The sequence below is a fragment of the Choristoneura fumiferana genome, chromosome 20, assembly GCF_025370935.1.
Source record: "Choristoneura fumiferana chromosome 20, NRCan_CFum_1, whole genome shotgun sequence".
Classification (NCBI taxonomy): domain Eukaryota; kingdom Metazoa; phylum Arthropoda; class Insecta; order Lepidoptera; family Tortricidae; genus Choristoneura; species Choristoneura fumiferana.
Genome location: NC_133491.1, coordinates 1,542,284 through 1,557,145, shown reverse-complemented (window position 1 = coordinate 1,557,145; position 14,862 = coordinate 1,542,284). Strand labels below are relative to the sequence as shown.

Sequence of the window (14,862 nt, the reverse complement as noted above, 5' to 3'; positions counted from 1 at the left end):
CACGTACCATTCTTGAGTAAAAATGACGTTCCGTGGACAGAATTTTGGGATTGTGAAGCTCAATCCAGTGGTTTGGCCCTGACTCCAACAAATGCTCGGCTATGGCTGACTTGTTTACCTGGCGATTTTTAACAGCTGCAATGTGTTGCTATTGCAATCCCCTGGTGTTGCAAGTGTCTATGGGCGGTGATGTCTTACCATCAGGAGACCCACTATCTCGTTTGCTATCCAGTAGAATAAAAAAAAAACATTTTCTCGTCATGAAGGTTCACTGATCCTCATCCGTCGTCTCCGACCACTCGAGCTTGTAGGGATTTAGAGGATTTGAATAGTACTTCAGTATTATTAACACGTAACAAAAAAGCCGTGGTGGCCTAGTGGTTTGACCTATCGCCTCTCAAACAGAGGGAGGGTCGTGGGTTCAAACCCCAGCTCGCACCTTTAAGTTTTTCGAAATTCATGTGCGTAATTACATTTGAAATGTACCACTGAGCTTTGCGGTGAAGGAAAACATCGTGAGGAAACCTGCACAACCTGCGAAGCAATTCAATGGTGCGTGCGAAGTTCCCAATCCGCACTGGGCACGCGTGGGAACTATGGCCCAAGCCCTCTTGTTCTGACAGGAGTCCTGTGCCCAGCAGTGGGACGTTTTATAGGCTGGGATGATTGGATGATGATTGAACACGTAAATGTGCGTAGCCAAAGCTACGAGTATGAATGAATGAACGGTAGAACGGGTTCTGCGGTACCGTTGTCAATGGCATATTCGTAGGTGCCAACTGTCTTAATTTATGCTATTACTCAGCTGGCGGCAGGTAGGTAGCTAGGCTACGCGGTTAGCTCGGTAGGTATGTGACACGCAATGTGGGCTATCGCGTATGAATTCGCCGCTAGAGGCGCTAGTGTAGCGTGAGGTCTCCGAAATGTCAAATCTCATAGTTTTTGGGTGAGCTACGTACGCGGGTTTATTTGTAATCAGAATAATTTTGTGAATATTTTGCATTACCTGAAATTAATTATGGCCATTATGCGTTACGGGGCAATGAATGTCTGTGTCGCGGCAAAGTACGTTATCTGGCGCTCGGCAGTGAATGGGTTAACCTTTTGGACGCCAACGACTCATATATACGCAGCGTATATACGAGTCGTTGGCGCCTCCATTACTTCAATGCAAAAGCAACCTTCGTTCCATTGTGTTAAGGTTCAATTTTAGGCATTGCAACATAGAAGCCTTGGCGTATGGGTGATGTCTTTTGTATTTGACGTGGCGGCGAAAAGGTTAATAACCAGTTAGTCAACATGCACCCTAAAACTTATTCATTCTATATTGGAGTCCAATTTGGACGGTACTGCTCTTGCTCTGTAGTTGAATGAGATAGACGGAAGTCTCTCTTTCTCACTCTCTCGTAACGAAGATGGCGTAGGGGAATATGTTACTAGAATTGCTGTTACGTACATTTAATACAATAAAAGTCAATCTGTCTTATATTATGGGCCTTTTTAATTAATTCCATTATTCTAAGAAGCCCATACACTACTAAGATACATACTTAAATTTTTCTGTCTTAGACGTCCAGCGTGTCTAACTGTCTAGCTAGCACACGGGTGTAGGTAAGTGTAACCTACAGTTTACTATTTATTTCACCATCATCATCATCCCAGCATATACGTCCCACTGCTAGGCACAGGCTTCCTCTCAGAATGAGAGGGCTTGGGCTGTAGTACCCACACGCATTATTTAATCATATTTCGTTAGAACAACTTATGTTCAGCAATTTGCGCCGGGATTTTATCCTATATCAATCGTCCTTTGATATCGTGAAGCGTTCGCCCGCGACATAACTGTTAAATATTTAAATACCTTTAGATACACAGATTATTGTGATGGAATGTAAATTAGGCATAAAAGCTTCGCTATTCTGTCACACCTGCTGCCGCTGCTAAGGAATTCCGATACTGGGAAAGATATATTGGATTTCGTTTATCAACCGTTCTGCTAAATAAAAACCGACCAAGAGCGTGTCGGACACGCCCGAAATAGGGTTCCGTAGCTATTACGAAAGAATTAAGTAATATTTTTCTAAGGATTTCGTATTTTGTACGGAATATTCCAAGTTTAGGTATATTTTATACCTTAGGCTGCTATTTACTCTTAAACTACTAATAATTCTCAAGCAAACTTAGCCGTTATAGTTTTCCTTGTAAGTTTGATATACTTACTACCATCCTGAATTTTTAAAAAAAATTCCATCCACCGGTTTAGATTTTAGAGGGGGGGGGCGCTCGATTTTAATGAAAATTTGCACTTTAAAGTTGAATATTTCGCAAACAAATCGCTGAAACGAAAAATCGGTTAATGGTTTTAAAAGACCTATCCAACGATACCCCACACTATAGGGTTGGATGAGAAAAAAAATCACCCCCACTTTACGTCTATGGGAGGTACCCTAAAAAAATTGTTTTAGAAATTTTTATTGTACCATTTTGTCGGCATAGTTTACATATATATTCGTGCAAAATTACAGCTTTCTAGCATTGATAGTCCCTGAGCAAAGCCGCGGACGGACGGACAGACAGACAGACAGACATGGCGAAACTATAAGGGTTCCGTTTTTGCCATTTTGGCTCCGGAACCCTAAAAAGATATTTCATCTTAGCCCTTAGGTTGATGCTATGGTATGGGTTATGGTTGGGTTGGGATTGGTGTGGTATGGTATGATATGGTGGTTGGATCTATGGTTGGTAGGTCTTATTCCTCCATCTCCATTTTCCTGCTAGAAGAAATAAAACTTTTAGAACATAGAAAACGTATTTCGTTTAATGCGAACAACAAAACTTAAACTTACAGCTAAATATTTACATTTTACAATGCAATCACGTAAACTCCAATTCAATAGAATCTGACAATCCTGTAGACACTTCCAGCCTACTAATATAAACACCGGGCTGCCTAAGGCTTTGTGATGTGACTATTATTCTTTTTTGATTCCTTTTAGATGATAATTGCAACAACAGGGACATATATAATCAAGCGTGCCCACGATACGGTGTCTTAAATATGTAGAAAATTGTCAGATTCTATTGAATTGTACTTTATTAGTGATTATTAATGTTAAAGTAAATGACAGTCAAAGAAAAAACATGGCATCGTACATTATATAATGTATGTAAAGTTTAAGAATTGTCCCATTTTGTACTCAAGTAGCAAAACAATTTTATTTCCTCAAAAAAAATTGTGAAAAATCAGCTGCTTCGCTGTCAACTTTATAAAGAGCATTTGCACGCTGCGTTTTTTAAACGCGCCGTCGACGCGGGTTTTAGACTTCAGTTACACGCATGAGCGTGCAGGAGCGCTAGAATGATCTGGCGTCAGTTAAATCTAACCTGGTTTTCTGTCAATCAAATCGTATTGACGAATATTATTCCGTCCTGCCTGAAGAATAATATCAGTCCGTCAGTCTGAAAGGGTTACACGTTTTCTGTTGTCATTCAGACAAGAACGATGGACTGAAAAGACGCCAGAATACGCGTGTAACCAAAACGAGCGTTAACAGAGCGTTTTTCTTTACATAGAGCGTACAACTCGCGTGCTATCACCTTTGTACCGATCGATACAAACGCGCGTCGACGGCGCGTTTAAAAAACGCGATATGTAAAGGCCCACGTCAGCGCAAGTTTCTATGTCTACATCTTAGGTCTACATAGCTGTAACTTGTCAAAAATTACGTATGTCTCTTTGAATTTTGTATTTTATCACAAAATGAATACAATGTTACTCGATGCAGTATCACAAACCAAACAAAACCTTAGAAACTCTACTTAAAAGTAAACTTAACAGTATACAGTCATATCAATGAGTCCTTGACTTGAGTCCACTTTGAAAATACGTAGCAGTGTGCATAGAAGGCATATTACACCTAATAGTACCTCCGCAAGATGATCATGTTTTTTTGCTAAAAAAAACATTTTTACCATAGACTTTTCTGCTTATATGGATGGAGTTCCAAAAGATATTTTAACCAATAGTGTACCATATGGATGTGGTTAAACGACAACCTGATGCATAACAAAGTCAAGCTAATATTATTAGCGATTTGTAAAATTCACTAATACTAAGCTTGTACTTTATTATGCATTGGTGGTCGTGAATTAGTCATTTTTTTTATTTTTTTTTTATGGTATAGGGGGCAAACGAGCAGGCGGGTCGCCTGATGGTAAGCGATCTCTGGCCATACAAAAGAACTGGCTGGAAAAATTCAGTTGTAACACCGTTAATTGCTTAATTTTCTGATGCACAATAGAATGTGCCGTATTACAAGTTTTTTTAACTATCGGTGTTATGTGTCCAACTTTAACTATCAGTGTTGTGTATGTGTCACACTTAGGGACCACTTGTCGACTAACTTTAATTGTCAGATAAAAGTCATGCCGTCTTTGTTTATTCGGACAACAAACAGAGACGGCATAACTGATATCCGTCACTTAAAGTTAGTCGACATGTGGTGAAACAGACCCTTAATTAACTCCATCCAGTTCCAGACTTGTCTATTGTATTGCCGTCGGACAGCGCCGGCCCAGGGGTAGCGCAGAAGCGGTCGCTCTATTAGCCAGATGGCAATGCGCGCCTCCAGTTTCCCGAGCAAAATAAAATTACAATCGCGCTTTTGAGACGTTCGGAAGCAGTGTAAACAATCTCGCTCTACCTCGACCAAGGGCTAGAAGCGGCGCTGTCATCGGAGTTCAATGCACCAATTTTCAAGGCGCAACAATAATTTACAAAGTGAATTTACACGATGGCGCCAACACTGCCTGTGTAAGGGCGTACGCTAGTTGGCGCGGGTGCACTCCGCGGGTGCACGCCTGCGGTCGTCGTCGTCTGTCGTCTTGTAAAATCTGTCGCACGCGACGCACGCAGTTAGCGCTGCTCATGCTATCTTTCAACAGGCATCCACCCACACCATGCAAACCGCACGTTGACTAGCGTAGGCCCTTAGAGTCCCTGTTTTATGCATTCATTAGTCCTATTTTCAGCAATGCGTTTATAAAGTAGTCAGCAGGGAGTGAGTAGGATGGCGTGTTCATAGATTTAAGACAACAGCATAGGTTCACAACTTAATTTCTGAAGTAACTTCAGTTAAAAAAAAAGGAATGTCATTTTTTTAGCATTAGAAAGAAGGTAAGTGATCTTGACTTGTCTTTTTGTTGGAAAATACGTTTGATAAATAAGTCACATCATTTACATTCTTTTGGCATCACAAGTAATAGTTAGCGTTTTTTTTAAACTTTTTCAATAAAAAGGCTTGTCAAGATTGTTTACCATTTTTCTAAAAAAACGAAGTATATACCGCAGACAGTGTGCTAAAGTTATACTCATAATTTGAAGTCTAATAATTATAGTTATGGAGATAGATCCACTTTAATGACATTATTAATCCATTTATTTCCTATAATGCATAAATTTAAAAAAAAACCCTTAAGAGTACTTCTGTAATGTAAGGAATATATAATGCCAAATAGCAAACCTACAGCCAGCCAATGCTTAGTATTAAAGTAGTATGTAAGTCTGTTTACTCTTTACCCCGTGGAAATTTGCTTGCTTGCTCGTTTGCCATCCAGTCGAATAAAAAAAAAATTGATATGTCTAATATACCTAATAATATATAAGTAGTTACAGAGGTAGAGCTACTTTGAATCAAAAATATAAATGCTGGAAAAATAACTTATTTGTGTTTGAAAAAACGTCCAAAAGAGTTTACGTAAACCTGCTGCAGTATTGCTTGCCAAATTTCAAGTCTGTAGCTTGAGTGGTTCAGGCGGTACAATGTCTGTCATTAATGTTTCTGGTCAACAAGAGGGTGCACAATCTACTGTTGTCTTTAATCTAAGGTCACTCAATCCCTCCTCCGTCTCGGCACTAGCACTTCACTTCACACATCACAGCACTGTCACTCGGTGTCCATTGCGTTTTTCATATAGGTGTCGAGTTCTGCGTCGAGCGCAGACTTGGTGCCGGCCATGTATAGATCTAGCTGGTGGTCCAACTCTTCCTTGGTTGGCACAGGTTTTGGGGCCTGGTTGCGGACAACACCACCTGAAATTTTTTTGGGTCATTCAATCATACTAATATTATAAACACGCAAGTTTGTGAGGGCGTAAGTGGTACTGTGTGTGTATGAGTGTGAGTGTGCCAGTGACTGTTAAGTGTGAGTGTGACAGTGACAGTTGAGTGTGAGTTTTACTGAGACAGTAACTGTTGATTGTGACTACTGAGACTGTGAGTGACTTTTGAGTGTGACTACAGTGACTGTTGAGTGCGACTGTGACAGTGACTGTTGAGTGTGAATGTGACTACAGTGACTTTTGAGTGCGACTACAGTGACTGTTGAGTGCGACTGTGACAGTGACTGTTGAGTGTGAATGTGACTATAGTGACTTTTGAGTGCGAGTACGGATTCGATTTGTAGCATTCGAACATGGCGGATGTAGACAATATCTAATTTTGATATTTCTGTTTCTGACTAGTTGAAGTATAATTTTGATAGTGTTTTATGCGGCGATTAACCTTAACAGTGAACAGTGATCACAAAATTCTATATTGCTCTTGTGTCTGGCATTTTTTAATGCGCAAGTTGTCCTCACATGGTTTCTGGAATTTTACTATCAAGTTGCAAAAACTACAATCACCGTACAACGTCCCTCTCAAAGAGAGTTTACCTTGACAATAAATAAAGTTGTGTTAAATACTTGTGATGTATACATATCATTTAATAATATTGTAAATCTGTTTTAAAAAAATATATATATACCTCGTTGAGTTTCTTGCCGGATTCTTCTCAGCAGAGGTTTTTCCGAACTGGTGGTAGATTTTTTTGACATTCATAAGTGCTTGTTGTGGCCTAAATTGAATAAAGATATTTTGACTTTGACTTTGACTCTGGCGAAATTGTCCTATTAATTAGGACAGAAAAGCCATATCTTAAAAGAGAAGAAGAAGAGTGCGACTACAGTGACTGTTGAGTGTGATTGTAACAGTAACTGTTAAGTGCGAGTGTGACTACAGTGACAATTGAGTGGTGACCGTTACCTGTGAATGTGATTGACTTTCGGCATGTGTATATATAGTGTATAAGTATAAAATATACACTCAATATACAATCAGTGATGGAATGGAGCAGTGACAGTGGTTGGACTCACCTCGCCCCCGGCCTCGTCCCCTCGCCGCCCCCCGCGCCGTTTTGCCCGCGGATCTTCCCCGCGCCGCCGCATTGGACGCGCGGTTCACGCGACCGAAATTAACGCCGCCCCTGAAACAATAGGTAGTAATTAATATTAGCACTTAGTCATGGACAGCACGATATGACAAATCAGCCATACGTAAAACATGTGGCCTGGAGCATTTTCCTGCGCCCGAACCAACTTTGAAACAGCCATAGTTAAGGTCGTCAAGTTTTGATATTAGGTCTTGGGGTCACCTAGTCCATGTCTACGAGTGACTTGAATTTGACAATTAATCTGAATAGTACCTGAGTCGCCCGCGCAGAGCTCTGTTGGCGCCGCGGCGCCGGAAGCCGCGCAGCGTGCGGCCGCGCCACGTGCCTTGCGACAGGTTGCCGAATGACGCAGCCCGGCTGAAACAAAAAAGAAGAGAATATAGCAGTGGAAAGTCGCGTATTTGGACCATATCCTCTGAAACCTACAGTATTGTTCTACAAACTATTATGATGGGCAAAAAAGTCTAACGCCCTGTTTCACCATCCATTGATTAAATTTATTTGACGGACAAATGTGATGTTGTCTCTGTTTGTTTTGTTCGAATAGACGAGACGGCATCACATTAAATTTATCCTCCAGTTAAAATTAATGAATGGATGGTGAAACAGCCCCTAAATATATTCAATTTAAGCTAGGTATAACAAGCACTTAAGAATGTCAAAAAATGTACCATCTTTTCGGAAAAAAAAAACTGTTGAGAAAAATCCGGCAAAAACTCAACAAGGTGGAACAGCTATATAAGCTGGCTGTGGACAGGACATGATTTAAGGAGCTGACAGCAAACCTTCAATGTTGATGTGGCGCTATAAGACTCATTTATCTCGTCATTTCTTGTGAAAGAGGTGCTACAGTAATTGTTCAGAATTGTTTGATAGTGAATATGTTTGCACAGAAAAACAAGACTGTTTGTATAGGTGCATACACTGTACAAGCCATATTTGAATAGCTGTTACTCATGAATAATTTTGTCTAGAAATTAAGTCTAGAAGTTAATGTCACTCAGCTCAGGGTCCACTGGTTTTCTTTTTGTTCTTGAAGCTTCAAATGAGAAAGAAAAAGAAAACCAGTCTATTGTTTCAAGTTCAAAACGACATAGCAAACCAGTTTAGGGTCTGTTTTACCACTCATTGATAAATTTTATTTTGTAGATAAATGTTATGCCGTCTCCGTCTAGTTGGACAAAACAGGGTAAGTGTACAGTCAAACAAATCGTCGTTGATACTGCAATACCGCGTAACTAGCATTTTCCATAAAGTACAATTTTCATTGTCAGATCAGTACAATGTTAGTACTCTTCTAACAGTGAAAATTATACCTTATGGAAAAAGCTAGTTACGCGGTATTGCAGTAGCAACGACGAAATTATATAATAAATAAATAAATCTCATACTTTTGTCAGAGAAATCATAGTAAAATTGATTAATAAAAGGTTCCACCCTGGGTCATGATTAAATTTTTCAACCGTACATGTTAAAAATATGTGCAGAGCAAACACAAGTGTTTTCAATGATTTCGCAACACGGATAACAAGGTTCGGTCACAAGCAGATAATGAGGAATCTAATTAAGCAGGAACACATGCCATGAAATTTTTCCTAACAAGTGGTTCGGGTAACTTAGGAAATCGCTGCTCCATTCTAAGGGCAATAAGACAATATCATCTGCAGCCAATGGTTACCTAGCTTCTGGCCCAGGGGAAGCAATTCACACACATTAGCAGATTGATAGGTTTTTTTAAGTTAATGCATAAGCATAATACATATTTTAAAGCATACAAATTTCAAGGCCAACCCCCAGCTCTCCCCTGCCCCCTCCCCCGGAGTATGCGCATGTTCGCACACATTGTCCAAGCCCACCTGAGGTTTCCATGGGACTGCCTCCATGAGATACGGCTCTTTATGCCGCGCTGGTTGAGGCTGCCAATACTATTGGAACGGAGCCGGCCGGGCAGGCTGCTCTCGCTCCCAAAGCGACGCAGAGCCCCTGGACCCACCCCCAGTCGTTGACGGAGGGATTGCTGGAATTTTGAAGGGATAACAATATAAATATGATGATGATATCCTCCATGTTGATACTTACTAAATAAAAATTGGTGAATTAACCCATGTAATACCCAGCCAGGCGCCATATAAGCATGTAATTAATTATCCATGACTTGTCAACTTTTGTTCCTAGTTTCATTCACTTCCTGGTATAGGATACTCAAGCAAATAATCCAGAAGAGTTGTTGGATGCGGGATTATGAGTTATTTTGATTTATTTACTAACCTTTTTACCTTACTAGTATTCACTTGCTTATTCTATCGAAAAGCCTTTGTCATTTGTTCTAACTTACTTCAAGATTATAAATTATTAACTATAGATTTTCATAGATTTGAAGGAGCTTGAATGATTTCCACTATTTCACCAGATAATAGGATTATAAAACACTGTCCAGTCTGTAAGTACCTACTTTGGACAATACTTATAATGTGATAAATCAAATACACTTACCCTCCTGGCTTGCTGTTCCAACCGGCGTGCCAGTTGTTCTATCAAATCCTGATTTTGATTCAACTTGATGTTTTGGTTAAATAAACTGCCAACTGACGGCCGTCGGCGCGGCATTCGGGGCCGGGGCGGCGGCGCCGACCCTAACATCGTAAAACGGTCGTTCAGACTCATACTAGTGGCCTGAAGACCATGCACTTTCTCTATAACCATGGTTTACCACCACCTTATGGGTAGCAGAAGCCGACGACACAAAAATAACACGCTAGAGTTACACTGCGCCACGGCTGTAGAACGTGCTAGAACTTGTCGGCACGTTGTTTAAAACACTATGCTGTTACTATCAAATTTCAATTATACGTAATTTGAGTATATATTTAGAATATGAGAAATATGAGAATATTTTTGCAGACGCTCGACTCGCGGTAAAGAAAAAAGAATGAAATGAACGTGAACGTGACGTGAGTGAGTGATTGATTGAAATTCGAATCGAATGACAAGTTTAAGAAGTATTTCAATTGTTAAGAAGTTGAGGCTTACAAAAAATATTCTACAAATAAAAACAGAAAAGAACTAAACAACAAAAAACTATAAGTAAAAACTAAATAGAAAAAAAAACAGTCCAGAGCTCTGTTAAGTTAACTTAATTTAACTTAACGACTCCTCCGGGGAGTCAGGTAAAAAGGAAATAGTTACAAAACATTTTGTATTTATTTTTAATTGAAATATCTTTTCAAACTGAGCTTTTCTTTCTATTTTGAAAATTTGAAGTACCTATGTGGAGTTAGTGTGTGTTTCGCTCTTGTTGTAAATTTATACATGGAAAACGCTTCTACCGCCACGCCACAGGCTACAATCTCCGAATGAGTGAATGAATGGCTACGCGTTTTGACCTCAAGTTCCAAGAGCCTTGTAAGTAACCGTATAATAACAGGTAATAAGGTTTCTCAAACATAACTTTATGGTAGTTATGTATTATGCAATTTTTCAGACAAAAATTAGTAATGATGCATTTTAATTTAAATTACACAACTTAGAATGTATTTTCAACTGTAACAAAACGTGCACCGTCACAATGACGTTAACAATGACAATGACATTCACAACAATCATATCTCTTTTAACTTACGCGATTTCATAATATTTATTTTCATGAATTCCTGAAATAAAAGCTCTAACATTTAAGCGGTAACTCATCAGTAATAAATATACTCAGTTTAAAAGCAATAAAATCAGTGTTCTCATACCATTACAAGGCTTTACAGCGTTTGTTTTGGTGCGTGTTGTCTAGGTTAGTTACTGAAGCAGTATGAAGCTCGACCGGTATATAACACAGTGCCCCAGCGGCGAGAAGCTTATTTCGATCCAACCTACGATGTCGGAGGTTGCCAACGGCTCGCCACTTGACGTCAATTGTTTGTTCGATATGGACGCTTGCTATGATACCTTTGACAAGGACGGGTACGTGTTTAGACCTGCTAGCTTAGTCACTCCACATTTATGAATGATAAGTCAAGATTTTCAGCAAAGTAAAAAAACTGCTCCAAACTAACTTTTATTACTGAAAATTTATGTAAAAATTAAAGGAAGAAGTTTGAAAAGTTTAAATTGTTTTTCAGTTCTTATGACTAAAGAGGCTTACCAACTTCGGTTGGAACTTGCCATTGATTTACTTTAACTTATAGCCACAAAATAAATAATGTATTGAGGACAGAGACCAAACTTCACTTAAAATTATTCATAAATTTTTTGCATTATAATATAGTCACAAATAATTTAGGCTTTTTTAATATGAACTGGCATGATAAATTACTGCTCATCATCCTTTATACATAATTGTATAAATAAGTTTTGCTAAAGTTAATTTAAGGGCACATACAATGCACAATGCACATTTATAGCTGTGAAACCTTAGAAAGTTTTTTTTTTTTTTTTATCTGCAATTAGTTGCCAGACTTATCAGATGAGGTGCATGAAGAATGGTGGTATGTGTAAATTTGGGCCAGTGCCTTTTGCATTACTTCAATAATGTGGTTACGTTTTATTCTTTTAATCACACTGGTATTTTGGATCCTGAAACTAGAGGATTGGAGTGATGGGTGAGGTGAGACAAAAAAGTGGATAGTGGAAGACAAATAGATTTTTAACCCCTGCCACAAAAAAAGGGGAGTTACAAGTTTAAGTTTGACACCAATATCTGTCTGTTTGTCTGTGTGTGACATCATAGCTCTGAAACTTTATGCAAATGAGAGTTTCCTTATAGTGGTTTTTAGCTTTGTTTCATGAAAATCAGTCCAGCCGTTTTTCAGATACTGAACTTTGAAATGTCAATGTTGAGGCGTTTTCAACTTTACCAAGTTGGATAATTAAATGGTGTCTTCTACAGTTCTACACCTTTTAAAGGAGTATTTCTATGGACTGACAATGGTCAGCCTAAACTAATGGAGTTGGAGACTAAAAATTTGACAGACATATTTCTCAGGGCAAATCATTTTGATCCTGAGCAACTGCAGTAAGTTGGTTTATTTGAATATTTAGAAGACTGGCCAGTGTTTTATTCTTACGCAAGAGAGAAAATGAGGGATGAAAGTAGTTTATAATAAAATAAAGATATATACTTGCCCAGAATAGGAAGAGTGGTGGAGGAAAGGGGAAGCTCGTAAAATTTTAACTTCAAAATAATAGAACAAAATTTCATGCAAATTGATGTTGTATATCAAAGCAAATAGATGAAACATTTCAATGGAAAAAAATAGGTTTTCTATTGTAATTCTAAAACTAAACTACAATATTTTAGCAAGTACCTATATTACCTACTTCTATTACTTATCTATTGTATAGAAAAAACCTTGTCATGCTCATGGCCATATATTGACGTAACTTGTAGGTAGAATAGTAGATGAATCAGATTTAGCAATGCTAATTGGTACTTTAGTAGTTGTTTTGACACTTTAGTAGTTGTCTCAGTAATTTCTAGGGATGGGCCTAAATTCGGTTTAACCGAATTTCGGCAGCTTGAGCCGAACTTCGGTATTCGGCCGAAATTCGGTTTAAATGCCGAACATTCGGCACTAGAAAATAAGAACCTACTTGTACTATTTTGACTGAAATTAATAGAAAGCATGTCTGTCATATCAGTAAAATATGCTACAAAAATTAAATATACCTTTTGTTTTAATAAATCTTTGCTTACAATTCGTAAATTGAATTAAAAAAAATCGTAAAAAGAATTTCTTTGCTCATCCGCGACCTTAGCAAAAAAAGCTAGTTAGCTTAAAGGTCGCGGGTGAGCAAAGAAATTCTTCTAGTTAATTGATATGGACCTCCGCAAAGTAACGCCCGATTCAATAAATTAGGTATTTAAAAAAAAACTAGTTTTTGGTTCACAATTTTTACAAAGTAAACTGAACCTGTGACTGAACTAAACTGAGAAACATTAAATATCTTTAATCGTTAAAGGGTATATGATCTAATATATGATCAAACTAACTTCCAAATTAATAATAATCATCATCATGTCAGCCGAAAGACGTCCACTGCTGGACATAACCCTTCCCTAAGGCTCTCCACTCAGATCGGTCTTGTCTCTTGTGCTTTCCGCATCCACCGCGATCCCGCGATATTATACCAGGTCGTCGCTCCATCTTGTTGGAGGCCTACCGACAGCTCGTCTCCCGGGTATAAAAATCAAATTTAACAATCTTTCTTATCTATCTACTCGTATTTCGTATTCACTAAAAGCAGGTTGTTGAACCGAAGTTCGGCCGAAATTCAGCCGATTTTTTTATTTTTACCGAATGTTCGGCCGAAGTTCGTATTCGGTTCAACCGCTTTCGGCACATCACTAGTAATTTCCTTTTGGGTTATGTTTTTATACTTCAATTGAATTCTTTGCAAAAGAAAATTTTTTATAATGCTTGTTTTTAACAAGGTCCAAAACATTAACAAGTTTTAAGCCCTTTCGGCGTACTTGCAATAAACGTTTTGATTTAGATTTGAATTAAACCAAAAACCCCAGTAAGTAAGTAAATCTTTATTTGCTAGAATACGTTTACAAAGCGTACAAGCGTAGCTTTATATAATATTTGTAATATTATTATGCGAAACTGAAGTGTCGGTGGGCGGGGCACATTGCTCGCAGGACTGATGGCCGATGGGTCAGAAGGTTCTCGAATGGCGTCCGCGGACCTGGAGACGAGCTGTCGGTAGGCCTCCAACAAGACGGAGCCACGACTGCAGGGCATACGAAACGTGAAACTCGAAGTTCGTGTCGTGCGGTCCCTCTGACGCTATACTATTTAATACGTGAGCGAGAGGGACGGTACGATACGAACTTCGAGTTTCGTAGTAGCCCTGCTGGTTAAGATCGCGTTGGATGCGGAAACTAAAGACCAATCTGAGTGGAGAGCCTTGAGGAGGCCTATGTCCAGCAGTGGACGTCTTTTCGGCTGACATGATGATGATGATTATTAATTTGGAAGTTTGGTATATAATATCACCATATCTCTAGTGCAACGCAGCCTAACCAAAGTTTCGTCCCCAGCGACGGCAAGCTGAGCTTGTCCGAGTTCCGCGTGATCTGCAAGGCTCTGTTCCGCAACGACAAGGGGCACATCTACCCGCTGTCCGAGGAGCGCGCCAGGCACATCTTCCAGGTCTTCGACAAGAATGGCGACGGCTTTCATCGACAGGAGGAGTTCACCTTCTGCTGGAACCACTGGATCAAAGTCGTGAGTGCCAACTTCTAGCTAGACCAGAGTTTTTAATCTTATATGATTTAGGTAGGTACTCCTGAAATAGCGATTCTTCCTCTCGCTACTAACCTAACCACCAAACTTACAGACGCGAAATCGGCTTCAGCCGATCAAAAAACTCTATGTACACCCGGCGACGTTTACCGACGGGAAGACGACTTTTTCGCTCTTATTGCGTGGACATAAAGCATTTTTTATTTTTTTTCATCGGCGTTGTAGGGAGACCCATAGACGCTGCAAATACGCCTGCAGACTATGGCGTACCTACTGACGTAAACGAAGCGTAGCGTATGGCTCGCTTTGCACCGTACAACTACCATGAGTTTACAATGACCGTACTCGATAGC

The 14,862-nt window shown here is 39.3% G+C and overlaps 2 protein-coding genes across 2 annotated transcripts; one reads left to right on the top strand and one right to left on the bottom strand.

Annotated features, from left to right (window-relative positions):
• Window positions 1-5,297: 5,297 nt before the first annotated feature.
• LOC141439141 (uncharacterized) lies at window positions 5,298-10,205 on the bottom strand. Its single transcript, XM_074103294.1, has 5 exons — window positions 9,765-10,205; window positions 9,128-9,288; window positions 7,524-7,628; window positions 7,195-7,304; window positions 5,298-6,091 (listed from the first exon to the last, which is right to left on the bottom strand). Exons 1-5 carry the CDS (start codon window positions 9,972-9,974, stop codon window positions 5,946-5,948), a joined length of 732 nt encoding a protein of 243 aa, XP_073959395.1. The 5' UTR covers window positions 9,975-10,205; the 3' UTR covers window positions 5,298-5,945.
• A 655-nt stretch (window positions 10,206-10,860) lies between these two features.
• Window positions 10,861-14,509, top strand: LOC141439362 (troponin C, skeletal muscle-like). The gene is made up of 2 exons (XM_074103649.1): window positions 10,861-11,222; window positions 14,305-14,509. The coding sequence occupies exons 1-2, from the start codon at window positions 11,071-11,073 to the stop codon at window positions 14,507-14,509; spliced, it is 357 nt and encodes a 118-aa protein (XP_073959750.1). The 5' UTR covers window positions 10,861-11,070.
• Window positions 14,510-14,862: the final 353 nt, after the last annotated feature.